The sequence below is a fragment of the Chelonoidis abingdonii genome, chromosome 15 (genome assembly GCF_003597395.2).
Source record: "Chelonoidis abingdonii isolate Lonesome George chromosome 15, CheloAbing_2.0, whole genome shotgun sequence".
NCBI lineage: Eukaryota > Metazoa > Chordata > Testudines > Testudinidae > Chelonoidis > Chelonoidis abingdonii.
This window is the reverse complement of record NC_133783.1, coordinates 47,849,107-47,875,161: the sequence shown is the minus strand read 5'-3', so window position 1 is coordinate 47,875,161 and position 26,055 is coordinate 47,849,107. Positions and strand designations below refer to the sequence as shown.

The 26,055-nt window shown below is 40.1% G+C and overlaps 1 protein-coding gene across 8 annotated transcripts in view; it reads right to left on the bottom strand.

Moving 5' to 3' along the window:
* The window catches only part of FGFR2 (fibroblast growth factor receptor 2), a 142,020-nt gene that overhangs the window by 35,307 nt on the left and 80,658 nt on the right, over positions 1–26,055 (bottom strand). For 3 of the 8 annotated variants that reach the window (XM_075072502.1, XM_032776711.2, XM_032776717.2), the window contains 3 exons: positions 7,187–7,377; positions 4,395–4,539; positions 1,542–1,744 (listed from right to left, as the gene is read on the bottom strand). In XM_075072502.1, the coding sequence (XP_074928603.1) occupies positions 1,542–1,744; positions 4,395–4,539; positions 7,187–7,377 (539 nt within the window). Of the gene's footprint in view, positions 1–1,541; positions 1,745–4,394; positions 4,540–6,184; positions 6,324–7,186; positions 7,378–26,055 lie in introns of all 8 variants that reach the window. The other 5 variants (XM_032776714.2, XM_032776719.2, XM_032776713.2 and 2 more) reach the window with 3 other exon arrangements.

Below are 26,055 nucleotides of genomic sequence, written 5' to 3'. Positions count from 1 at the left end.
CCCCATCAGGCACTGGGCTCTCAACCCAGAATTCCAAGGGGCGGGGGAGACTGCGGGAACTATGGGATAGCTACAGAATAGCTACCCACAGTGCACCGCTCCAGAAATCGATGCTAGCCTCGGACCATGGACGTACACCACCGAATTAATGTGCTTAGTGTGGCCACGTGCACTCAACTTTATACAATCTGTTTTACAAAACCAGTTTATGTAAAATCGGAATAATCCTATAGGGTAGACGTACCCAAAACAAAAAAGAAAAGCGTAGCTTACTAAATTAAGACTCATTCCCACAATAAGAATCTAAACTTCTATATGCTTATCCACATTGAAAAACCAAACTTTCTGGAGGGACACACATTATTACAAATGATATAATATTCTGAACAGGCTGCAAAAACCATGAGAATTTTGTACAAACTATTAATCTTATAGCTGGGCCAGATCCAAACACCTTTGAACATTAGAAAGCAGAATCTGAATCTAAATTTTGCTGATGGCCCGGATGCTTTTTATAATGAAGCAAACCCCCAAATCCAGACTCCTCTGAACCCTGAGGCATTGGAAATCTGGGAGTGAATTTTTGTGGCTTAGGCCCATTTCTTCTGAAGACTTATAGCAAGAAAATCAAAACATATTAAACTACAACCTCAAAAGAAATAAGTCTTTTAAAAGACGATAGCGTGTGGGAATCTTGCTAGTTTGGCAAGCGATGGGCTTATGACAAAGCCAAAAAGCCTATTACTTTCTCGATTAGTTTGTAGTTCCTGGTAGTGCCCTCTCCAGAGACTTTTATTGCCAATGATGAGTCAAAGTTGCTTTAATAGATTCAATGAATGTTTCACGTGACTTTTTTTTTGTGATGTATGTTTCAAATTTGGTATTAGTTTTTCCCTACGGCCAGGTTCCAAATGCATCCGCAGCTTAATCAAATTGCCTTTGAGAATTTGGTTAATCTCTCCCCTACTATTTGATTATGCTCTTGTGTATTTCTGAAGCTGTTTCTGGGTCTTTGGTTAGCATTATGATGTACTGAAATTCCTTCCTGCTCAGTCTCTGGAAATGCTTCCTAAAAATTTCCTCTTTCTGTCTGGTATGTACTTACTACAATGATAGGTACATTAGAAACAAAATTATAAATAAAATTAAATAAGGATCTGTTGTGATGCCCATTTCTGAAGCCAGCTGGAAATTTTCCGCTGACTTCAACGAGCATTGGATCAGGCCATAATTGCATCAAGTGCATTTTCCCCTGTGGATTGCTAATATAGAACATGCTTCATTTTTAATGTCCCTTCCCCTGCCACCCACCCTGCTTTCTTCTTCCTTTGAGGCATATACTCTACATTTAGGATAAGGCTCTCCATATTCTGGCTTCCTAGGGTTTTAGGCACTGAAACCAACTCTTTTATGGCAATTTTGTGTACAACTGATTTGAATTTACATCAAAACTCTGATCTTCCAAATCCATTTCATGGCTCTCTTGCTCTCTTTTCTTTTCGGGAGGGGGTAAAAGTTTTTTAAACTCTTTATCTACTTTCTGTTACCTGTCTGCGCAGTGGAATGCGTTTAGTCAGCTTGTGCACGGCAGGCTGGCTGCTGAAGTCCGGCTTCTTGGTAGTGTTCTTCATGCGACACAGGATGACTGTCAGCACCATGCAGGCAATTAAGAAGACCCCTATGCAGTAAATGGCTATCTCCAGGTAGTCTGGGGATGACGGATACTCTTTTTTTTCATCAGGAGCTAGGTTGCAAGTTTGGAGGAGGAACAATCATGCCACAGAGTTAGCACACGGCACAAACATGTATCAGTACAGTAATTGGAACAACATAAAATTACATGGGGACTTCATGCAGTGACTTCATGAAATACAGAATACTGTCAATCTCCAAAGAATCTGTTTAGAACATCTCATAACCAGTACACTGGTCTCCCTCTCCAGATTGCTGGTTCAAGACAATTTTGAAGTGTGTGTGTGTGTCTGTCTGTCTGTCTGTTGATCTGTGTATGTCTACACATATACGTAGTTGCTGGGATCACTCATTTTGCTTCTTTGTGAATTTAGTGCTAAAAATTAAAACTACATCTAGATTTGTTTTCCAGTTCTGACTTTTAAGCCAAGCTCTCGAGGAGGCATATAATTCACTCCAGATGAATAAATAGTTAAACCAATTTTCTGATAGCAACAGATGACAGATTTAAGTCAAAATAATTCACAGGAGCACTGTATTTAACTTTGCTAACCAGCTGAATGCACATTTGCAGACAAACACGTATTCATTTAGCTAGGCTAAAAGAAAGGCTTATAAACAGGGGCGTCTCCAGGCACCAGCACACCAAGTCCATGCTTGGGGCGGCAAGCCACAGGGGGGTGCTCTGCCGGCCGCTGCGAGGGCAGCAGGCAGGTTGCCGTCGGTGGTATGCCTGCGGAGGGTCCACTGGTCTCGTGGCTTCAGCGGACCTCCCGCAGGCATGCCGCCGAATCGGCAGGACCGGGGACCTCCCCCATGCAAGCTGCCGAAGGCAGCCTGCCTGCAGTGCTTGGGGCGGCAAAATACCTGGAGCCGCCCCTGCTTATAAACTCCTAAACAGAACCTACTTTGGGCATGAGCCTGCATTGCTTGTGTATCCAAGATTTCCATCTGAAAAGAAGTGCACAAGGGATACAGGGTCCATCAGCCCCTTGCAATAAGTGTGCTTCTTAACTCAAGCTGGGATTCTTAAATGAATTGAACGGAATTAGCTGCCCAACTGCTTAATTTCTATTTCAGTTGGGTGCCTGATTCCCTTAGGCTCTTTTGAAGAGCCCAGGCTCAGACTAAAAAGAATAAATAAACAAACATGGTGACTGAATTGCTTTCTATACACTTTAATGATTCTCCTTCAGTCACACCTACATAATAGTTTTCATACTAACACAGCACTTTTTCTTTTAACCTCATCAATGGTTACAGGTCAATAAGATTAGTCCTTATTTTGATATATATATATATATGTGTGTGTGTGTGTGTGTGTGTGTGTGTGTGTATGTGTGTGTGTTTTTGTAAGCAATTCTTACTGAAACCATTTTGAAGTTATCCTCAAGACGGTTACATATGCAAATACTCTACGTTCATCTTTACCTAAGCCTTTATCTGGAATATGCCTCCAAAAAGGCGGCATTCCATAGCAATCAGGGGTCACTCTGCAAGCAGTGCACATCCAAGTTTTCATTTTCTTGTACCTCGTCTTCAGTTAACGTCATATTTCATTCAAGCAAATTGGTTAAAAGATGCTAATCAGTCACTTGCAAAATGCAAACACTGCTAACAGAAGCAAGCTCAGCATAAGCACTATCTGACTGCTTAGTGATGAATGAACCATGCAGGCGTCAGTTCACTGGGCAAGAGGCAAGTGAGATATAATGGAACTGTTTTGTCCAGTGCATTTACAAAATGGCCAGTAGATATTAAGAATGTTTCACTTGTGTAGCACAAACCATAACTACACAATTATACAAGACACACATGCAGATAACTGCACCTTTTTCTTAGGATTAAGAATTAATTAATGCTCAAGTACATAATGGCCCAGCAAACCACAGATAGTTCAAGTTATCTCAAAGGTAACATCAAGGCAGTTACATTATAGCTAACAGTTATACATAAGAAAGTTTGACTAGCATAGAAATAAACTAAAAGGTTACATTTTCTGACAGCTAACAACTGTCGAGCAATAAAGCGCATTGATGTTTGTTTCTCCTAAGAAAAAACATCAGTCCCCGCATTCCAGGACATGCTTTGCAGTAAAAAGCAAATTAACTATTCATTCTCTTAAACCATGCAATGTTGAAAGATGCACAGAACCAATTCCCAAGGTATATAATACACTGCTTCTGTATACATTCTGCTAGCTTTAAAATTAGACCCAATGATTCTCACAAGAGACTTAGGTTATACGTAAAAGTGAACCCAATCATATTACACGGCTTAGAGATTTTGCAGAAACATACTTTATATGGCCAAATTTGTTTCAAAATTACCAAGGTAATTTTGAATTTCATCTCATGGGAAAAGTTTGTGATGATCAATGTGTTGATTCTCAGTATCTCATTAAGCACTAAGAAGATGTATTTCCTTCAAATTTCTGATTAATGTTTGATGAATGCAAAGATGTTTAAATTAAGCCTGATAGTGGTTCAATTTGTCCTTTACATTCTTTTTTTATAGCTGCAGACTAAGTGCAGGTCTGTAAGACATTCACAGACTTATCAAGGCAACTTTCTTTAAAAACAATAATTAAGAACTTTGAGGATAATAAAAGCTCCAGTTCTGAGACAGAAGCTGTGCTAATTCTGCAGCAATCCACAAAGAAAATAAGAGAGGAAAAACCACTGAAAGAGAGAAGTGTATACCTGGCAGAACTGTCAACCATGCAGTGTGAAAGGATATCCCAATAGAATTACCCGCCAAGCATGTATACTCCCCAGCATCCTCAAAAGTTACATTCCGTATATAGAGAACCTCAATCTCTTTGTCCGTGGTGTTAACACCGGCGGCCTAGAAAAAAAAAGGGAAGCAAGAGAAAAGCTAGACATTGTGGGAATTCTTGTGGACAGGGCTATGGAACCACAGGGCTTTGCACTTTGTGAAGTCAGTGGTGTGCAGATCCAAAGTTCCTTCCCCATCCACAAATCCCTCATCCAAAAGGCGTTTACCGACAGGTCCCAGCTCACCTCAGAGAGTAATCAACACCCTTCACCAGACCTAAACTCACCACCTAAACATGCATGCAATCAAATGACATGGAAAAATTAACCCACAACACTTAGTTTTATTTCCTCTTTTTTTAGAATAAAAGTAGATTGAAAGAAAAACAGAGAGAAAACAAAGAAAGACAGTATCTGGTACCACTCAGCTACCAGAGAGAATAATGCCAAACAAAAATAAACACTGAACAGATGAAACCTAAGAGGCAAATTCTGACCTCAGCTACACAAACAACTTGTTCGCTATCTTGAACGAAATATGGCCCTAAGAATTCCTTTTCCATTGTATTGTATTTAAATATGGCACATTATGTTGTTCTGCCAAGTCTCACCATTTTCAAATATCTAGCCTCATGACGTGCTTTTCTTAAAACCCCATCTCCTAAAATCATTTATGTGAGAATCTCAGCTGCTGCTTCTTCTTTTCCCCTCATGTTACCAGCCCATGATTGTGGAGAAAAGCTAGAAAGTCCTACAGGTTAAAAAATATCAGGAGGCAAACAAAATAGAACCCAAGTGTGTGTGTGTGTGTGTGTGCGCGCGCGTGTGCGTATATATATATATATACACACACACACACACACACACAAATCTCAGCACATGTAAACAAATCTTATGATCTTTGATGCCTGAACAATGTTGTTTGAAAGTTTCGTGTTGACAACACTGATCACGTCACGTCATTTTTTGTGTAATTGATTATCCAAACGTTTACAGCTAGAATTAATTCAGAAAGAGACTTTTAGCCCTTGATCCTGCGAACTGTTCAACAGGGGTAAAGCACTGCACTGACTTCTAGGAGGAACTGGGCCAGACATATAGAGAACACAATTTTAAAACAAAAATAGAAACTAAAGTAAATGAAGGAGAGGCTGAGCAAAATTTTATCCATCATTTTTTCCAATCATTTCAGGTATAAATTGTCAATATGATGCTGCAAGCCTTTGTGTTTTAATTTATAGTTATTTTGTAACAAAGTAATGGGGGAGGGAATCAATCACATGCAATTTATGTGCATGTAATATAGAAGGTCATAAATGACTAAATATGCTAATTGTGTGTGTGTCTTGATATATACATACGTAAATATTATATATTTGCTGCAGCAAAAATTAGACCTTAATATTATGTAATACCACTCTGTATTTTTTCTGATGAAATATACAGCATCAACAACAAACCTGAATGCAGAGACAGACATCAAATACAAGAGAGAATAAAATTGGTTAAGACAGATCAACTTCAGAAAACACAGAGCACAGACAGAGACTATTGTGAGAATTTTTCCATGGCTGCTGGTGGAATACCAGTTGCATCACCAAAGGATTAAAAATATACCAAGGCCAAAGAGTTATCCTACAAGCTGCCTGCAGTCTCCCAAAGCACCATTTTTTTCAGCTTCTACACATCCAGCTTTCTTTAAAAAACAATGTTACCTTCTGTAACAGTGAGCCAGGCAGACTGGTTGGCCTCCCCTATATAATTGGAGACCTTACAAATATATTCTCCAGCGTCCGCCTCTGTCACATTGTACAGCGTCAGCACTTCAGCATTGGAACTATTTATCCCCGAATGCTAGAATAGACCAATAACATAGGAGAACAATGTAACTGCTGCCCAATATGGACATTACTCTGTTTATGGTCCCACCACCAACACTCCATGAGAACATACCTTCCATTTAGTGTAAACACCAGTGTCAAAACATTTTTTTTTGTTCTTCGGGTTTTTTTAATTAGAAGTAACTAAGAGGAGTTGTTAATAGAAGCGGGGTGGGGAAAAGGAAGAGCACCAGAGCTGGTATACTAGTTCAATGGAATAACATGGTATATAGCTGACCAGTCTGGATGCCAACTGGTTGGATTCTTGGCATCGCCAACCAGTTTGGAAAACTTCATAACAGAGAATTTCCTTAAACGAACTTCCTTAGAATGCCTGCCAAGAAGAATAACTTTGTGCCATTGATATGCCCCATCAAGTTGGTGAAAAATGGACATCTCTGCAGGATCCACATCCAGAGAACCCAGCACTGCCAACAGTCATTGGCAGCAGATCTCACCATTACTAAAGGGCCTTTGAAATGAAGAGGCTCAAGAAATGTGAGAGACAGAGCAGATTCTCTTTGGTTTGCTTTGGATGCTCTCTACAAATAAATAGCATTGAAGTTCTTTTAGTGGCTTTTCACTTCTTTGAATAAAACATGCATAAATTATTTTAGAGATGGATTTAAGAAACCATGGAAGAAAAACAGACTTTCCATAAGCTAGCGCAATTAGCATTTAAACTAGCAAATTTCAGCATAATATTGCGTTTGTAAGATATATTCTTTTTTTAAGCTTATCAGCTTGAAAACACAAGACCTGATCTCAAAACGCTTGGGTTCACACAACATATATTCCATGCGCCAAATAGCTACTTCATGTGCCGAAAAGCCTCACCTTTAAAACTTGAAGATACGGTAATCCATCTGGCCCATATTTACTGCCATTCTTCTCTACATGTTTTATCCACTGAATATGAGGCTGAGCATCACTGTACACTTTACAGACAAACTCCACATCACCCCCGACCACTGCAGAGGCATTTGCTGGAAGGCCAGCTTGGAGAATAGGCCTGTGTGGTGACCGTTCTGTTGGGATGGGGAGTGGGAGCAAGAGAGAGAAAAAATAAAGATGCATAAATAAATAAGCAGTGCTGCCAAGAACACTGTTATGAACTCAAGCCAAAAAGCCCTGTAAGCCTGTTGGCTGACTCCTCTGAAATAACATTGCAGCCAAAATGTATAACAAAAATTACACTTCAAAGGAGATCACTTGAGTACTACACTTGTAGTACAAAGAATATCCATTTAGAAGGGTAGGAGGGGAAGAGGGAGGGAGGACAGGAAAGAGGCCACATAACAAAATTTACATTTTTTCAAGGTTGGGCCACCATAGAATAAGGAAAATCAATTTTACTTTACAGTTCAGCAAAACAAAGGCTTTTGAGTTTTTATTTATTCTATTTAATATAAAACCAGGAAAAAAAACGAAGTTTTATCACTTTTTAAAATTAAATAATCACTGCTCTAAAATGAATGAAGTTATTATAGGATCGCTAAAAGAGCTGCATAGGCATCAAACTCTTGGTATAAGATGAACAAAAATTAAGTAGACTTTTGAAACACAACGAACAAAAGTCAACTTTAATCAACTACAGCATCAGAAATACCAAAGTTGCTTCCTATTCTAAATATAGCTATGGGCAGTGGCGGCTCCAGGCACCAGCGCTCTAAGCGCATGCCTGGAGTGGCAAGCCGCGGGGGGCAGCCAGCCGGTCCCTGCGAGGGAGGCAGCCAGCCTGCCTTCGACAACTTGCCTGTGGGAGGTCTGCCGGTCCCACGGATTCGATAGCAATTCGGCGGGGGGTACGCCGAATCCGTGGGACCAGGGACCTCCTGCAGGCACTGTGCTTGGGGCAGCAAAAAAGCTAGAGCCGCCCCTGGCTATGGGGAATATGGAATTATCTTCAATACCACGATGGGTTTACTGTCAGTTAACTATTACTTCTACAGTCTGTGAACCTACAAGAGGAGTCAATATACTACTGTCACTAGCAGAAAGTTGTTAAAGTATGTAAAGATTTGGGATGAAATCCTGGTTCCATTGATGTCAATGGATGTTTTGCCATTGAGTGCCACAAAGGAAGGATTTCACTCTTGGAGCCTGCTTCTACATTCTTTGTGTGCACGGAGCCTGATCTTGTACGTACTGGAGTCAATGACAAACTTCTCATTGACTTCTGTGACAGGAACAGCCTCCCAAAGCTTCCATTGGCTACATTGGGTGGACAAGGAACTCTGGCAAAGCTTAAAACCATTCCACTTGAATATGGTGTCAATTAGAGTGACCAGATGTCCCGATTTTATAGGGACAGTCCTGATTTTTGGGTCTCTCTCTTATATAGGCTCCTATTCCCCCCCCCCACACACACACACCCTCTCTCCTGATTTTTCACATTTGCTCTCTGGTTATCCTAGTGTCAATTAAAGTTTTCTTAATGACAGCCCTGCACACTGAAATCTCCTAATTATCCACACATCATAATTGACAGGAGCAGTGAAAACTTCCTCACAGTAACTTCCTCAACTCTGAGCAGTCTAGAAGTGAATGCAGTATACGCTCCATACCCATCCACCTCTTGCCCTTTCTTCTGAGATGAACAGGGATTCCAAGTGGTACTAATTGTGAGACACATTTCGTGTAATCTGGATACCTATTAGAAATGAGACTAAGACCAGTAACTCACTTCCATTTAAGTCTTTAAATAGCTGTTGGATGGTAAATATTTACAGCTAATACTGACCTAGATCAAATCTGAACTCACGAATTCAAAGTGAAAGTCACATTGCCAAATCTCCTGAGCCATCCAGAGTCCCTTCCAAACATTTTATTTAAAAGATAAGAAAAGAATAATGGACCTAAATATTTATAGAGGCATTGCATTATAAGAGCTTAAATGTTATAAGTCAAATCAACTGAATTTCAAATCAAGTGTTCGTTCTTAAACATACTAGTTTCCAATAAATTGTTTCACAAGCAAACATTGTGAGTGCAACAGCAAATAATGATGCCCACTGAACAATGGGATCTTTCATACAGTCCAATATATTTGGCATGCTGCAAGCATCTACTGGGAATTTATTCACTGACGCAACACTGGCAGTGTACTACAAAGCAGCAGCCTTGTTTTACTTTTGGAAAAAGTGCGTTTGTGTTGCAGTTATTAAATTATTCCATGGCTATCTGTGTTATTTTCTGAGGCCTAGGAACAGCTTAATATTTAATTTGTAAATTACAGTAGAATGTATAAATTACTATTTTATAGTCCAGGAGAGAACTTATAAAGTTTCTCACCTTATGCTAAATAGGGTCTAATTCCATGTTCCCCTGCTCCTTCTTCTGGGTACAGAAACAGCAAGCATGTTCTCCCTTTAATAGAAACCTTACACCATCTTCCAAAACTTATTACAGCTGCCTTCAGTATAAAATGAAACCTTAGAGAATGTTATTTAAAATGTTTTTTAAAAGTCAGTAGGCCTCATGTTTCATTTCTCCACATCAGGGTTTGATTTCCTTTGTGACCTTACTCTCTGCCCTTAAACAAACCAGAGAATGAGGCCTGAAACATCTTGGAAAAGTTCCTACTACACCAGCATCAACACACAAAACACGTTTGGTTTATCTCAATAGCCATCAACAATTTAATTTTTTATTGATGACTGTCAACTCCCCTCCCCTCCAAAAAAAAAAGCCAAGTAAAGAAGTAAAAGCAAAGTTTATATTTCTGCTCCTAAATTACTGAGAGAGTCAGGTCAAATGGGGTTAAGGATTTGTGAAATTTCCTCTTGCTATGTCCTTAAATGCATTTCAGTTAAATGAATTAGAAGCACATTAAAGTTTGCACACTGGGATATAAACTGCTGATGAGTGTTTGTTAACTCCTATTCATTTACTTCCACCGGACAGGCAGACTACACAGATAGAGAACTGATCTCTATGATTCAGACCTTTTGCAGTTTACGCTTAATCCCTGATTCTGCCACTTGTTGCACACTATGCATGGAGCCTCACTGAAGTCAAGCTACATGATACGAAGTCACGGGGGCTCTGAGTAAATCCTAGAGTCTGTGTTCATTAAATAAGGTGCAAGATCAGGGCGTTAGATAATTACTTCATGTGAAATAGAGTATTTATTAATGTAGGGAAAAAGAAAACTATGGAAAAATTAGTAAAATTGAAAAATTGTCACCATGTTGCTGACTATATTTCTGTGTAAGATATTTTTGGGAAAGTCTCCATCAGCGTGCTAAAATTTCATATGCTGTTTCTATGCAATGTGCAAAAACTAATCAAAGAGACTGTGCATCTTTATATGCTATCTCAGAGCTTGTTTATGAATTCCAAGTCAATATGTGCATTTAAAACATAAGCCTTACATTAGTACGCAGCTATCCCCATGTTGACAGCTGGCTGCTCAAATATCATGAGGCTATGAAATCTGCTCAATACAGATAGACAGAAGAGTTGAAAGTTCTCTCTCAAAAATATCCCTCAAAGTTAACAGGAACTAATCTTGAAATAAAGAGCTTGTCTGATGGATACTTAAGAATGTAGATTTATTTTTATCATCTAACAATTGTAGCTAAGCATTGTAAATAAACTAAATTATGGAGAATATATACGGTTTTGATCATTTCATTCAAAATAGTAAATATTTTGATGAAAACAACTTGGTCCCAACTGCCCTCTCAGTTACATCAGCTTTACACTGCTGTAATTCCATTGATTTCAGTATACTTCCTCCTTTTACACCAGTGTGATAGAGAGGTGAATCAGGCCCTTGGGAAATAAATCTTTGCTAATTGACCATTTAAATTTTATAGCATTCCATTCCCAGTGCTAACATAACATGTTCGCAAAAAAATAGATGAACATCATCTGCTATAACACGGGGGAAAGCCCTAGAGAGTAGAAAGATGTCCTAACGTTTTCAGGCTTACTAAACACTGCATTTCTAGCACCATAAAAACTGTTTTATTCCGACACATTAACTCAAACCCTCAGATATTTAATTACTGAACAAAATTCAGGTCTACAGGGTATTTCAAAGATCAATTCTGCTTTCTTAAAGTCTTTTTTAGTAACTCACATTACATCGCTTTGAAATAATAAAATACATTTTTCTCTAAAATGATCTGGAATTAGGGATGTCCAAAGGTAGAAAAATATAAATTTGAGCAAGAGCATGTTAAATTTTACTTTCCTTCTAATTCCTCTTGAAGTCAAACACTGTAATATTTTACAAACAGAAAGCATGGCTCATTCTCAGTAACTAAAGAGAATGTGGCAATAAGTAACTCAGAGATTTTAAAAAAAAAAAAGAAAGAAAGAAAGAACAGCCTATTCCTCCTTCCAAAGAAGTAGGTTTCTGGTCAACATCTAAAGAGTCAATCATTCACTAGAGTTCAATCACTTCCTTTACAAGAGGCAGAGCCACAATGATCATCAGTGTAGGTAATACCTTATTTCAAAGTTAAGATATCTAAATTACATACCAATATATAAATATGTTCAGAGTTTGTTTTCCCCTGCCCAGTTTTTTGGATTGCCTAAATAGAAGTGAATAATAGAATTGAGATCTGAAATGAAGGAGATTTGGAAACAAACAAAAATACCCACAAATTTATAAGAAAAGGGTCATATTTTAACAGATGCATTACTGAACCTATTAACATTAAAGCATCAGGCCAAATTGCCTTCCTCCAGCAGAGAAATCTGCAGAAGGGAGCCAGGAAGTTCAGAAAAGTCCATGAGATTTACCTTATGAAGTTTCCCGCAGAGCATCACTTTGGAAGCCAGTTGGTTAGGAAATGAGACCTCCCAGACCCGGCAGAACCTGAGGCTCTGGGTGTGGGGTTGGAGGAGGGTGGAGGGACACAGGATCTCTTTCCTCTACAGAGCAACAGATACAGGATCTGTCCTGCAAATAGCTGCCCCTTCAGACGACTGTGCTTAGGGTAACCAGATGTCTTCATTTTATAGGGGCTGTCCCAATTTTGGGGTCTTTTTCTTATATAGGCTCCTATTACCCCCCACACCCATCCCAATTTTTCACATTTGCTGTCTCGTCACCCTAACTGTGCAGGAGCCTCTTCCTTTCCTATCGAGTGAGTGCCTCTGCAGCTTCACAGCAGCAGCTATTGAGATGACTCTGCAAGAGTGAGTGATACTTAAAGCTCCCACCATTATCAGCACTATTATGTAAGCACCTTTATTTTCAGTAAGATCAGTCACCTGCTAAACGTGGCTTGCTAATTACAAGTTGCAGAAGAACATTAGTTCACTGCCTTTTCAAGGATCTCCCTAAACTCATGTTTGGTCTTGAATTCATTAGCCGTCTTTCATTTTCCAACCTTGTAACAAACATGCTATTTATTGCCAACTTTGACAGAGTTTTTGTGATGTGGGTATTTGTTTCCTCTGATGATTTTAATTCTCTATTGCTATAGTTTACAATATTAATTCTGATTAACAGTTTATTTTCAGAAGCTAGTTGTCTATCTTCTGCACTCAAAACTGACATTAGAAAGCTTCGTTTAAAGAGTCCCTAAGATATATGACTACAATTCACTTGGTCTGATGAATTTTCAGAAGAGTTTCTAAAGGCCAGGAGGAAGGTTGGAGATCCACCAGAGACAGATTTGCTGGTTGGTGCATGTGATGTGTGCTATCTTCATCCTAATTTCCACAGCTCTATGCCCCTCACTCTGGATGCTGTAGAGGGCCCCAGGGACCACTGTGAAGGAAAGGGATGAAAAAGAAAGGCCATAGGAGACGTCCATTGTCCATCGCCAAACATCTCAGCTACCAATGGTAAATCTGTCCAAAAATTAATGAAGCCTCAGGCAGCATTAATTGTTGCTGGAGCCTTCTCTGCATTGGGGAATCTTCTTTCAAGTAGGGCTCTGAGGGAAGCTATGGCCGTGGGAGTTCCAGCCAGAGTGGAGAGTTCAGATGGCCCTGCATCCCCAGCTGCACTCAAGTTGATCTGCAGGATCACGGGCTGTACATTCCTAGGTAGAGTGACATAGGAGGGATCAAACTAGCAAGATGATTAGGGGAAACTTCAGAGGGTATGTCTACACTATGGGATTATTCTGATTTTACAGAAACCGTTTTTTTAAAACAGATTGTATAAAGTCGAGTGCATGCGGCCAACTAAGCACATTAATTCGGCGGTGTGCGTCCATGTACCGAGGCTAGTGTTGATTCCTGGAGCGTTGCACTGTGGGTAGCTATCTTATAGCTCCCGCAGTCTCGCCCGCCCATTGGAATTCTGGGTTGAGATCTGAATGCATGATGGGGCCAAAACAGTGTCACGGGTGATTCTGGGTAAATGTAGTCACTCAGTCCTTCCTCCATGAAAGCAACGGCAGACAATCATTTCATGCCCTTTTTCCGTGGATTGCCCTTGCAGACGCCATAGCATGGCAACCATGGATCCTGTTTAGCCTTTTGTCGCTGTCACCGTATGTGTACTGGATGCTGCTGACAGAGCGGTACTGCAGTGCTACACAGCAGCATTCATTTGCCTTTGCAAGGTAGCAGAGACGGTTACCAGCCCTATATCACCATTTTGTCTGCAATTGGAAATTGGCGATGACGGTTATCATCCAGTCCTTTTGTACCATCTGCTGCTGTCATGGGTGCTCCTGGCTGGCCTCGCTGAGGTCGGCCGGGGCACCATGGACAAAAATGGGAATGACTCCCAGGTCATTCCCTTCTTTATGTTTTTGTCTAAAAATAGAGTCAGTCCTGCCTAGAATATGGGGCAAGTGTACTAGAGAACCAGAGAGCACAGCCGCTCTCCGGTCAGAGCCCCAGAGATCCCGCAGAAATGATGAGCTGCATGCCATTCTAGGGGGTGCCCCTGCAACAACCCCACCTGTTGCTTCCCTCCTCCCCCAACCCTCCTGGGCTACCATGGCAGTGTCCCCCATTTGTGTGATGAAGTAATAAAGAATGCAGGAATAAGAAACACTGACTTTTTAGTGAGATAAAATGAGGGCAGATCTCCAGAGGCAGCCATCCCGCTGCTATATGATAGTCCAGGCAGTACAGAATCTTTCATTAGACATGAAAGGGGGGGGGAGGAGCTCAGCCCCCAGTTGCTATGATGAGGACGGTTTTCAATCCTTTTGCACCATCTGCTTAAAGGGAATGACCAGGAGTCATTCCCATTTTTGCCCAGGCGCCCCCAGCCGACCTCACTGAGGCCAGCCAGGAGCACTCACGGGATGATGAGGATGACAGTTTTCCAGTCATTTTGTACCGTCTGCCATCAGGAAAGGAAGAGGAGGGGATGCTGCTGTTCAGCGCCGCAGCACCCGTCTACCAGCAGCATGCAGTAGACATACGGTGACATTGAAAAAAGGCGAAGAAATGATTTTTTTCCCTTTTCTTTCACGGGGGGGGAGGAGGGGGTAATTGACGACATATACCCTGAACCACCCGGGACAATGTTTTTGACCCTTCAGGCATTGGGAGCTCAGCCAAGAATGCAAATGCTTTTCGGAGACTGCAGGGACTGTGGGATAGCTGGAGTCTCAGTCCCCCTCCCTCCCTCCATGAGCGTCCATTTGATTCTTTGGCTTTCCGTTACGCTTGTCATGCAGCACTGTGTTGAGTCCCTGCTGTGGCCTCTGTCTGGAGATTTTTTCAAATGTTTTGGCATTTCGACTTCTTGAACGGAGCTCTGATAGAACAGATTTGTCTCCCCATAAAGCAATCAGATCCAGTATCTCCCGTAGAGCCCATGCTGATCAGCGCTCTTTGCTGGGCAAACAGGAAATGAAATTCAAAGTTCGTTGGGCTTTTCCTGTCTACCTGGCCAGTGCATCCGACTCCAGATTGCTGTCCAGAGCAGTCCCAATGGTGCACTGTGGGATAGCTCCCGGAGGCCAATACCGTCGAATTGTGGCTACACTAACCCTAATCCAAAATGGCAATACCGATTTAAGCGCTACTCCCCTCGTCGAGGAGGAGTACAGATATTGATATTAAGAGCTCTTTATATCGAAATAAAGGGCTTCGTTGTGTGGACGGGTGCTAACACTGCTAAATTCGGTACAAACGCGTAGTGTAGACCAGGCCAGAGTGTCCATACTCCCTCAGTGTATGCTCATACAGTGGCAATCCATGCCTAAGTTTCCTTACTCCAGAACTAAGCAATGCTTTATGGGGGCCTGTGTCACTGAAATGCTAGAAGGAAAACACTATTCATTCCATTGCACTTGCTCAATAACGTGCAGAAGTAAAGCTGAGGGATGGCTGCTGCTTCAGGAGACTAGCGACAACTAAGCAGGTGTTGGCAAGTACTTCTACTAATTCATGTCATATTACATATATATACTACACCAGGGATTGAGTAGCTTCGAACACCAGTGTGCCAGTTTGGTTTCTCTTGTTTCACAAAGTGCTACATTCTGTTTATACCCAATTCAGAAGCTCTGGTGAACTGTGATGCTCTATTTTTATATATAAAATAATCACTCACTCTGTAATTTAAACTGGAGATAACCACATGGTAAACTAGAGAAAATATTACCTTCCAACACTGAAAAGAATACCCCTGCCATAGAGCTTTTTACTAACAGATAACTCATAAGCAGAATGGACTATGGATTTTGCAGAATGGATTATGGTTTAGATCAATTTAGTTCATCAGAGCTGGTCATATAATTTGTTACCAGTGTTGGCATCTTTGATAACATAATTGTTCCTCAATACATTTTTACTAATTATTCAAACAGCTTAACTGTTCAGCAACAGTTTCTTATCAGTTACAATAAGTATAGAATTGTTAGAAGATTTTTTTATTATGTAATTATTGTTTTGCTAAGTTTTTAGAGAAACATGTGCCTTCTATCTTTTGATCATATTCTTCTCTTTTCTCTGTATACAATATTTCTGATCAGCTCAACACTCCTTGAAGAGGTAATACCTAAGATCTCAATCCCACAACTGTTTCCATGTGGGTGGACCTCTGGGCTTCGAGAAGCCCTAATGAAGTCAGAGGCTTCATGAAGGAACAAAGGTCTACCCATGGAGGTGCTGACAGGGACTAAAGTCTTTATCCTACATTTTCTTTATCATCTTCTTTGTTCCTCCGACCTAGCAAAAGTTTAGTGGCTCCAGTTTTATAAGACTGGGGTGTTTCTTTCTGCTGCTGTTTCACTGCTTTGACATTTCTAATTTCACGGCCTAACCATCCACTGAAGTACTCTGGTTTGACACTAGCTAGTGGAACTAACACTGGCATAAGACTAGAATACCACACTGGAGAGTTAGGGGCAATACTGTTCCCCTAAAGTTGATTACTGAATAAGATTCTTAGGTAACATTATGAGACTCACAACTTTAAGAAAAGCTTGAATTGCTTCACTGGGGTTATCTGTGATTTTTAAACAATTATAGTTTTAAAATATATAACGTCATTACAAAAACTTGGAGCAGTTGATATACTGTCTGCAGTAAGGCATTTATCACCGTGTTTCTTTGTGCCATCTGAAAACTGTCTTCCTGGTTTAAAAGTAATTACATCTAGGTCAGTTGAGAAAATGACCTAGCCTTTCTTCTACCCTTTCTACCCTTTACAAAAATGACTAGTGTTCAACTCTTTTGTTCTTCCTTTTACTTTTCGCCTCAGACTTGAAATATTGATCCCTCTTTGGCACTCTCTATGTGGATAAAACTCCCACTTATGTCACCCTGTCTGTTTAGATTTAACTGTGGTGGCTCAGTGTAAATAGCAACAGCTACCATAGACCTTCCAGCACCTTGCTGTGTTTTTTCAAGCAGTCAGTGAAGCATTATTTTTTTTAAATGTAAGACTCTGGTCAGTGCTTGCAACTCTCAAGATTTATTCCAGGTGGGAGCCCTGACATGAAAGGGCATGAAGGGGAATTAAGACTAAGGCCTCAGTCGTGCAAATCCTTATGCATGTGCTTAGCTGTATGCACCTGAGTACTCCCATTGACTCCTAAAGGACTGCTCAGGTGCATACAATTAACCATGTGCCTAAACTTTTTCAGGATTAAGGACTAAAACTTCACTAGCTCCCTGCAGGGTGGGGATGAGACAGCTGTAGCAAAATAAAGTGGAACATGACACTACATGGAAAAATGTCGCTTTTATAAGGGCTGAGTGAAGTCAGGGGAAAGATTCTCACTGATTTCAACAGGCTTTGGATCAGGGCCTTATAAAGTCATATCAAAATTAAATAAAATCTGTTCTTTAAAATCATGAGTGTATCAGAGGGTTTAAAAAAAAAAAAAAAAAAGACAGGTCAAGACATAGTCAAGAACTGAAGCATGCAACATGAATGTTCTTGTTTAAATGCTAAGTTGTCAACACAAGGTAATACTTAATACTAGACTATCCTTAGTGCAACACCCTATTGTTAGTCTGCCACAGTATGCATTTCATCAGCCTTGCCAGAGTGAAAAAGTGTCTTAGCTGGAAAAACTCATGATTGTCCTACTATACCTAGGAGTTCACCTGTGGTATCCCTGATATGTTACACGTATAAGCAACAGCTTTATGCACATCTGAGCAAAGGAGAAATGCCTCATTTTGGTCTGAAAAAAACATGGGAAGCAGAACAATGAAAAGCTTTCCACTGCAATTACTTCTGATTTGCTTCTTCTAAAAAACTTCAAGAGAATGTGAAAAGCAGCATGTAACTTCTCATGGATAAGGCCGGAAAGCGGGGAAAATGTTACTGTCCAGACCATTTCCAGATGTTTCGTTAAGCTCCTTGGGGGAGCTCCTTGTGTTCTGTGTTGTGGGTAGCAGTGAGCACCCAGTCAGCACGCAACCACTTAATAATGGCAATGATGGTGGAGATAAAGAGAGTATCTTGTGAAGAAAGCACAGGTCTGGGTTATCTGACTCTGCCAAAGGTTTGCTGTATAACTCTGGCAAATCACCACCTTTCTGTGACTCAGCTTCCCCATCAGTAAAATGATGATAATAGTATTTTCCTAACTCACACAAGTATTATGAGATTTAATGCAAAGTATTAATTATTATTAGTGTGGCTCCACCATGTTTTCTATCTCCACACTCTCCCTTCCCTGAAATGTGACTGCCTTCAAAGTACCACTGAAACCCTTTGAGTTCTTTTACTTTTTCACATTTCTCCCTCTTCTTACTGTACTGCACTGTGGAATCTATAGTCTGTTCCAAATATTGGATCAGATCCCGAAAAGTGTGAAATGTCCGCAGTTCCTAGTGGCTTATCAGGGAAGGCACAGCAGCTCCTAGATGGGCCAACTGCAAACATGTATATTTTCATCACCTTTAACTTAACTCCACTGCTTCAACAAACAAAGCTGAAGCAGCTTTAATAGAAAACATTTAAGCTGGCCATGCCTGAGCCCAAATATACTATAGATGTACCAAAGACAAAGCATATACCAAAGAAATACAAAGTCTTTGTTAAATACTATAGATGTACCAAAGACAAATCTCCCATATAATCTTCTTCAGCTATTAATCTCCCATCTAGATTTGTCTGACTTTAAACATAAGCATTCTAATGGGCAGGACAGCATAGCTTTCACATGTAACCAGATGCATGAAAAAGCACCAGAGCTATTTCCAGTCACCTGAACATCTATCAATTGTTTACGAGTTTACTAAAAAATAACCCAAACAAACTACAGTACTCATGCTAGAGGTGCTCATTAATTGACAGATGTACACATTCCTCCCCTGAGGTTCAGAAGCATCATCTCCATACTCCTGGCCAAGTGTATTTGATGGAAATGCCATCTCATGGATACACCTGAAATTTCAAAGCGCTGCCGTGGCAGCGCTTTGAAGTGTGAGTGTGGTCGGAGCGCCAGCACTGGGAGAGAGCTCTCCCAGCGCTGCACGTAAACCACATCCTCTACGGGTGTAGCTTGCAGCGCTGGGAGCCGCGCTCCCAGCGCTGCGGCACTGATTACACTGAGGCTTTACAGCGCTGTATCTTGCAGCTCTCAGGGGGGTGTTTTTTCACACCCCTGAGCGCGAAAGTTGCAGCGCTGTAAAGCGCTAGTGTAGCCATACCCTCAGTAGAGCTGAGTGAAGAGTGGAAAAAAGTTGTTTGTTTGAAGTTGAAAGTGAATGCGGACATGGAAGTATTCTGCACGTATTCAAACCCAAGTACCTGTATTAGCACAAACACCCAGCCAAAAAAAAAAGTTAAGATCAAATGCTCAAATAGTCACTGAAAACAAATTTATACTTGAAACTGACATTTGAAATTTAAGTTGTGTTGGTTACTAATGTGCCTCATCCAACCAGAGAAGAGAAACAATAACAGCTACCTCACAGCACTAACCAACAGTGTGAATTTTAAAATTTAAACAGAGACTATTTTGTAGCAAGCTGTTCATGAGCTATTGTTATGACAGAATAATTTGTGAAGGTGAGAAATAATTTCCTATAACTAATACATTTGAGAACTTTGCAATCAGCTTGACAACATTTTGCAAAAAGAAAAACATAAAAGTAGTCAGTCATTATGAGTTTTCCATTCAGCTCTACTTCTCACATTATCGGTGTTGTTCTTTAGTAGGAATGGATGAAATATTTATAGAGCATTTCTCCTCCTAAAATATCCCAAAATTCTTCACAAACTATGGTTTTTAATAGGGCTATTAAAATAGGGCTTTAAAAGTTTAATTACACCAGCTTTAACTGTATTTCCATGCTTAAAATGCAGCACCTGCTACTGAAACACCTTGGGAACGGTAGCAATCCAATGATGGTCTAATCTAATGACTTTAAATCCTCAACACTTTTGAAATGCAGCCACATCTGGAGTAAAAGGCACATGTCCCCTCTACTCCCTGTAGTGCAGAGTGCTATTTACATGAAGGCTGCCAGGAAAACCTCTTCTTTTATATCTTTAGTGTCTTTGCAGTACCCACAGAATTCCACATCTCATCCAAGAGATCTCACCCATTAAACTGCATGGTACTTAACTTATCTGCCTTCGAAAGATGGAGCACCAACTCTTTCTCCTGGTAGCTTTAATTATGAAGGCATGGATAAACTGCAATATAATAATGTACTCGTGTAAACAAATGCACATGGACCAAAAGAAGGAGTTGAATCCTGGGACCTTCAGAGCTAAAAGAGTGAGCGCCCTGTGATTTGAATTAAAGCACTAATAGCAGACTCATTGCTGGACACAGAAGCAAACTCATAAACCTCTTATGTAGATAAGTCTGTGGAATGGAGGGTCACAAAGACACTGATTACACAAATGTACTTCAGCAAGTGCCAAACGCACATCTAGGGATACATGTTTATTGGTATTTTCAGACAACTCTTGCAAACTTCTACTTGAAGTTCTGTGAGTGTGAAGCTGGATGAACTAAAAGGCAAGACTAAAGATGATAATCTGCACAAGAGCTGCAATAATGTCCCGTTCATCATTCCTCAAACCAAAAAGAAATACCTATCTTGAGATGGTAAGATAACAGGAAGTGGGACAGGGAGACCAGGCATCTCACAAAAGACTCAGCAGAAAGGATTTGAAATGTGACAAATTCAGCATTCACTCAACGGATGAAGTAATGATGCTAATATATGTTCATAAAATATCATTTAGCCAGACTACTCCAATGAAATCAGAAGCTTCAATGCTATAAAACTACAGTTTTGGAATATTTTTACTTTATTAACAGGAGCTGAGGGGGGACGGATGAAGATCAACTCGCTTTCCCTTTGCTGAACCATCACACCACAGTCTTTATTCACAACAGTGAAGCACACAGCCTCAAGCAGTGAACAATCTGTGTAATTTCTTCTCAGGGTTGTACATGTGTTGCCAAAAGCACAACACTGGGTGTAAAGTCCACAGTCAGGCTTACGAGTACACTGAATAAAACCTTCTTTCCTTCTCATTTTAACCAAATACTGGAGGGCAGTATGTATTCCTTCATTCTTTCAGTCTCTGTCCCATCATGTCCCAGGCTGCATGCATTCAGGTGAATATGTCAAGCTAAAGCATGCTCATGTAAATATCTAGTCAACAACTTTCATTCATGTCTGCCAGAAATGCAAGTTTGGGCTTGGGTTGTAATACCTTTACCTTTGTTGTAATACATTTAACTCCTGCCAGACATGGATGATACAGAGGGGAAGCTATAAATTTAGACAATTTAAGTCATTATCGCTCCTACATATAAACTGAATACTATATTTAAAAAAAAAAATTGAAGGGATACAGGCCCTTAGGTTCTGAAAAGTAGGTGTTTACAAAATCTAAGATCATTGGATAGGTTTCCCTGAATTTAGAAACAACAAAATGGAAACATGCCTCTTTAAAAAGGAACAAACAAACAAAAAAAAACCCTTGCAGTGTTTTTTGCAACATTACAGCACACTAGAACCTGAAAGCGAACCTGACTATAAACAAAAGTGAAGTTCATTCTCATTCCCAAAGAGAAATACAAAAAAGAAAACAATCATGAACAGTGAAAAGTAGATTGGCTGTTTAGAATCTTTGATGGTCTAATAACGTAACATAGTTAAGAAAATTTGCTTCAAAAAATATGAGGTCTAATCCCGCAAAGACTTCACTATGTAACTTTACACACATCAGACAATGGGACTACTCACATGCATAAGTCTTTGCAGGATCAGGGCAAAGGGTTTTAAGCAAAACAGTGTTTAACAGAACCCTTTAAATGGCTCCTCATGGAGAAGTTATTCTGCCACCATTTTCATCTGAAAATAGTAATTACAGTAATAGAGTAGGGCTAAAGGTACTCAACTGCATTTATATTTATATTCTATTAAACAAAAACTGAACCACAAGTATGAGCCAACTGGATAATTTAGAACTGATTAATAACCAGCTAAACAGGTTGCAATAGTACCTTTAAAAAAAGACAAAAGTGTTTTTGACAAATTCTATTAATTTTATAGTAAATGGCATAGTTTTCCTACACATTCTTTGAGGATGTTGAGCAGTTGTTAGCTGCTTATAACACCCGGTAGATGAGGTAATGTCAAGCACTTAAACTGAAACCTAACCAATCTTTGGTTCCCTAGATAATTACATTACATAGGACAAATTGCAACCTACAGCCTGAATGTTCAGTGAATCTCTCTTTTTTTCTGTTAAAATATAAATTCAATTAGTTATAAAATTATTTCCATGCTTAAAGAGAGCAACTGCTACCCAAGCTGTACCCTGGTGATAATGACAATGTAATTATATAAAAGCCCCAGCGCTGCTGTGTTCCCATGTTGCTTTCTATAGTCTGAATTTGCTACATACAACTGGTACGTGATAACTGTAATTTCCAATCATTCTCCCTTTAGACTGAATGACTTTATACATGGAAGGCATCTGTTCTGTGAGCTTCCTATAAATAAAAGTTTCTACCTACAATTAAATAAAGCAGAATAAAAAGGTAATTCACCTGAACTCTAGTAACAGCTGATGAGCTAAAATTTACAAGAATGAAGGATGGTCTTATAATAGAAGGCACTGGACTAGGAGACTTGGAACTGGATTCAATTCCTGGCTTCCCACAGGCTTCCTGTGAGACCTAGGGTAAATTAATTTCTCTCTGTGCCTCAGTTCTCAATCTATAAAACAGGGATGATAATACTTCCTTTCTTCCATCCTTTATGTATTTCAGTTGTCAACTCTTACTATTTGTACATACAATGCCTAGCATAGTGAGTCTTTGATCTTGTTTGGGGCTCTAGGCACTACCATAATAAATAAGAATATAATTATTCTCCTCTGGATAAGGCTCAACATAGTGATTTATACAGGGAGTTTTGCGAGATCTCTAGGGGCATGGAATCCTTCCCACAAGCCATGAAGTCCCGGAGATACAGCTTTGTGTCCACTATCAAACCTCAGGACTCAACTTTTTGTTGCCATCAACAAAAATAAGCACAGTCACTTTTTACATGATGTTAATGCCTTCTTCCACCTCTGTGGTAACATTAAGTACCGTGTAGGGTTTTATTTAATGCTTGAAGATCATAAAAGATGATAGCCCTTTGACAATACAACTAACTCTTTCACTGACGTTTTCCTGGTGCTCTGGTGAAGAGAATAGAGTGGGAGACACAGAGATGAAAGAGGATTGGTTTCCAGAAACCAAACTTCCCGGTTTATAGGGCGAGATGGATGGTTGAAAAGGTGTGTGTGTAAAACAACTGAGCTATACTAGAACTTTTAAAAAATGTGTCAGGCCTGTAATAAATCCTCATCATCTGCTGATACTGCAACCTAATTTTCTCAGGGTGAAATTCACCCACTGGCAAGAGACCAACCCAAAGCCCAGGGACCACTTACGTCCCATTGTGAAAGCTAATGTGGTGTCTATTCTGTTTGCTCGACCCTCTGCAGTGATGTGAATTGCATTAGAGCTGGTCAAAAATTTGTGGAGGTGGGGCATAACAAAACATTTCAAGAATCACATTGTCCATCATAGTTTCCTGACCAGCTCTACTGTACAGTTAGAAGTTATCACTGTAAATATGGCCAAGTCTTTTGTGATATATGGATGGCTAATAATTTGCTACTTTTATTTCTATTCCCACTTGCTGTAAGAAATTCAGTCTGACTGTGTGCCAGGTTTGTAAATTTGAATGAGAATGTCTGAGCCAACTGAGTCCTTATTTTATAAGGTTCTTCCAAGTAATTACAAGTAAAAATGACTATACTTCACACCTACATTTTGACTGAAAACCTCTCATGCTCTGCTGGCTCTGGGCTTCTATGTGTGGAAAGGGTTCAGGGTTTGAAAAGTTATTTGAGTCGAGTAATAATGGATATTCCCAATTAGCATTGTGTCATTATTTGGCATGAATTTTGCTGGGATACCTCCCAAAAGTGTGACATAATCAGAGGTTTCTCTACAGTACACCGTATAGTCAGCTGCTCCTTTTATTACAATAGAGTGCCATGTTTAATACTATTCCTTATGACTTACACCAAAAATCAACGTTGGAACCAGTTCAACCATTAGGAAAATCTATTTCAAAAGAGTTTCAGCTGACAGTTTTCAAACATTCTGAGCTTACAACTTGGCTGAAAATTATGGTCTGAAGTTTGTGAGAGGTGATCACCAATGGCTAAACATACCAAGGAGTATGACTGATTCTCAACACATATCCACAACCCTCCTTAACCCTATGAGAGCTGAAAATGTATAGAGCAGAATAGAACAAACCAAACTTCCGTAGAAATACACCAATACAATAGAGAAGGGCTGACAGAGGTCTCCTTCTATGCTTGGCTTAATTCAGTCCTCCACTCTGCCTCCTGCCCAACCACCACACTCAGCGGTGGCTTTCATACCTCAGCAGCCACAGAAATTTGCCTGACCCCCTTCCAACAATCCCATCCACATGCATTCAACCAAGGGTCCTAATCCAATGTCCTAATCAATTCAAAGACTCATAGCAGCTTCAGCAGACATTGAATCAAACGTCTGTCTGTACATGCACATATAGTACTTCATGTCAAACTAGAAATGTGGCAGTTACATACATCCCCCAAAAAACATTTCACACACACACACACACACACACACAGATGATTATGCACACTTTAAATGCTAAACTGTCTAGCTTCCAAAAAACATGAACTGCCACTTTCAAAAGTAACTACTGATTTTGGGTGTCCAATCTGAGTCACATGAAAGGGGCCTGGTGTTCAGAAAGTGCTGAGCCCCCATCATCTGAAATGAGGTGTCTCAAGTGAATACCTAAACATGGAGGCACCAAAAAATCACTAATCACTTTTTGAAATCTTGGCTTCATTATTTACTTTTCTGCTTCTCTATAGGAAAGGAACAGACATTTATATAAATGACATAATTCTTGTTACCATTCCATTCATTCATGCAGGCCACTGTGATTTACTGCCAGGAAAAATAAACTTCTGCGTAATATTCCTGAATGCATGACATTCAGAAAAGGCTTAAAGGGAGAAGAGGTAAGGGGTTTCTGGCAAATATTTACTCAAGTGACAGCATTATCCATGGTGAACACGTTTGCTAGAGAACTGGGTGAAAGGGTTCACAGTCAATGTGAAACTGGCCAGTTTTGGCGCCTTTTAATCAGTTTCACTTCAGCTAAGAAAATTCCAGGCATTTTAAAAGGGTCTTTTTTCCCCCCCCTTGACTTGCTACAAACATTTTGTGACCTCAAGCAAAGTGGAACAAAGCCAGGACTTGAAGGGAAAAGAAAATCACTACAGAAATCAGTACCACTCTGTTCTTACTTTGCTAGCATTCCCTGGTGAGCTAATGTGGTTCGACTGCACCCTTCCACCAGCTGGTCTGCAAAGGATGGAGCCATGTGTAATACAATTTACTACAATTCCTGGCAGCCGTTGGTGCTGCACCCTCAGTAAACTTTGTTTAAACAAGTGTTCAAACAAAAATGGCTTTGTCCCTAAGTTAGCTCACCTCAACTGTATGAATGTGCTCTCTATGCAGACTACGAAGTGTTGCTAGTGCTGTAAAAGGCCCGACATTTGTTTGGGTCTTAGCTCCATAAGAAACTGCATCTCCCTTCATGAACCAAAGCTACAGCAGTGATCTGCTAAACAGCTCAGATTAACTTATTTTTTAAATTTAAATGTCTGGGAGAAGGACATCTTCATTTGAGGGCATTCTCTGTCTCCACTGGTCAGATAGGCCAAGTTTGTTGAAGAGGTGTGAAGCTCC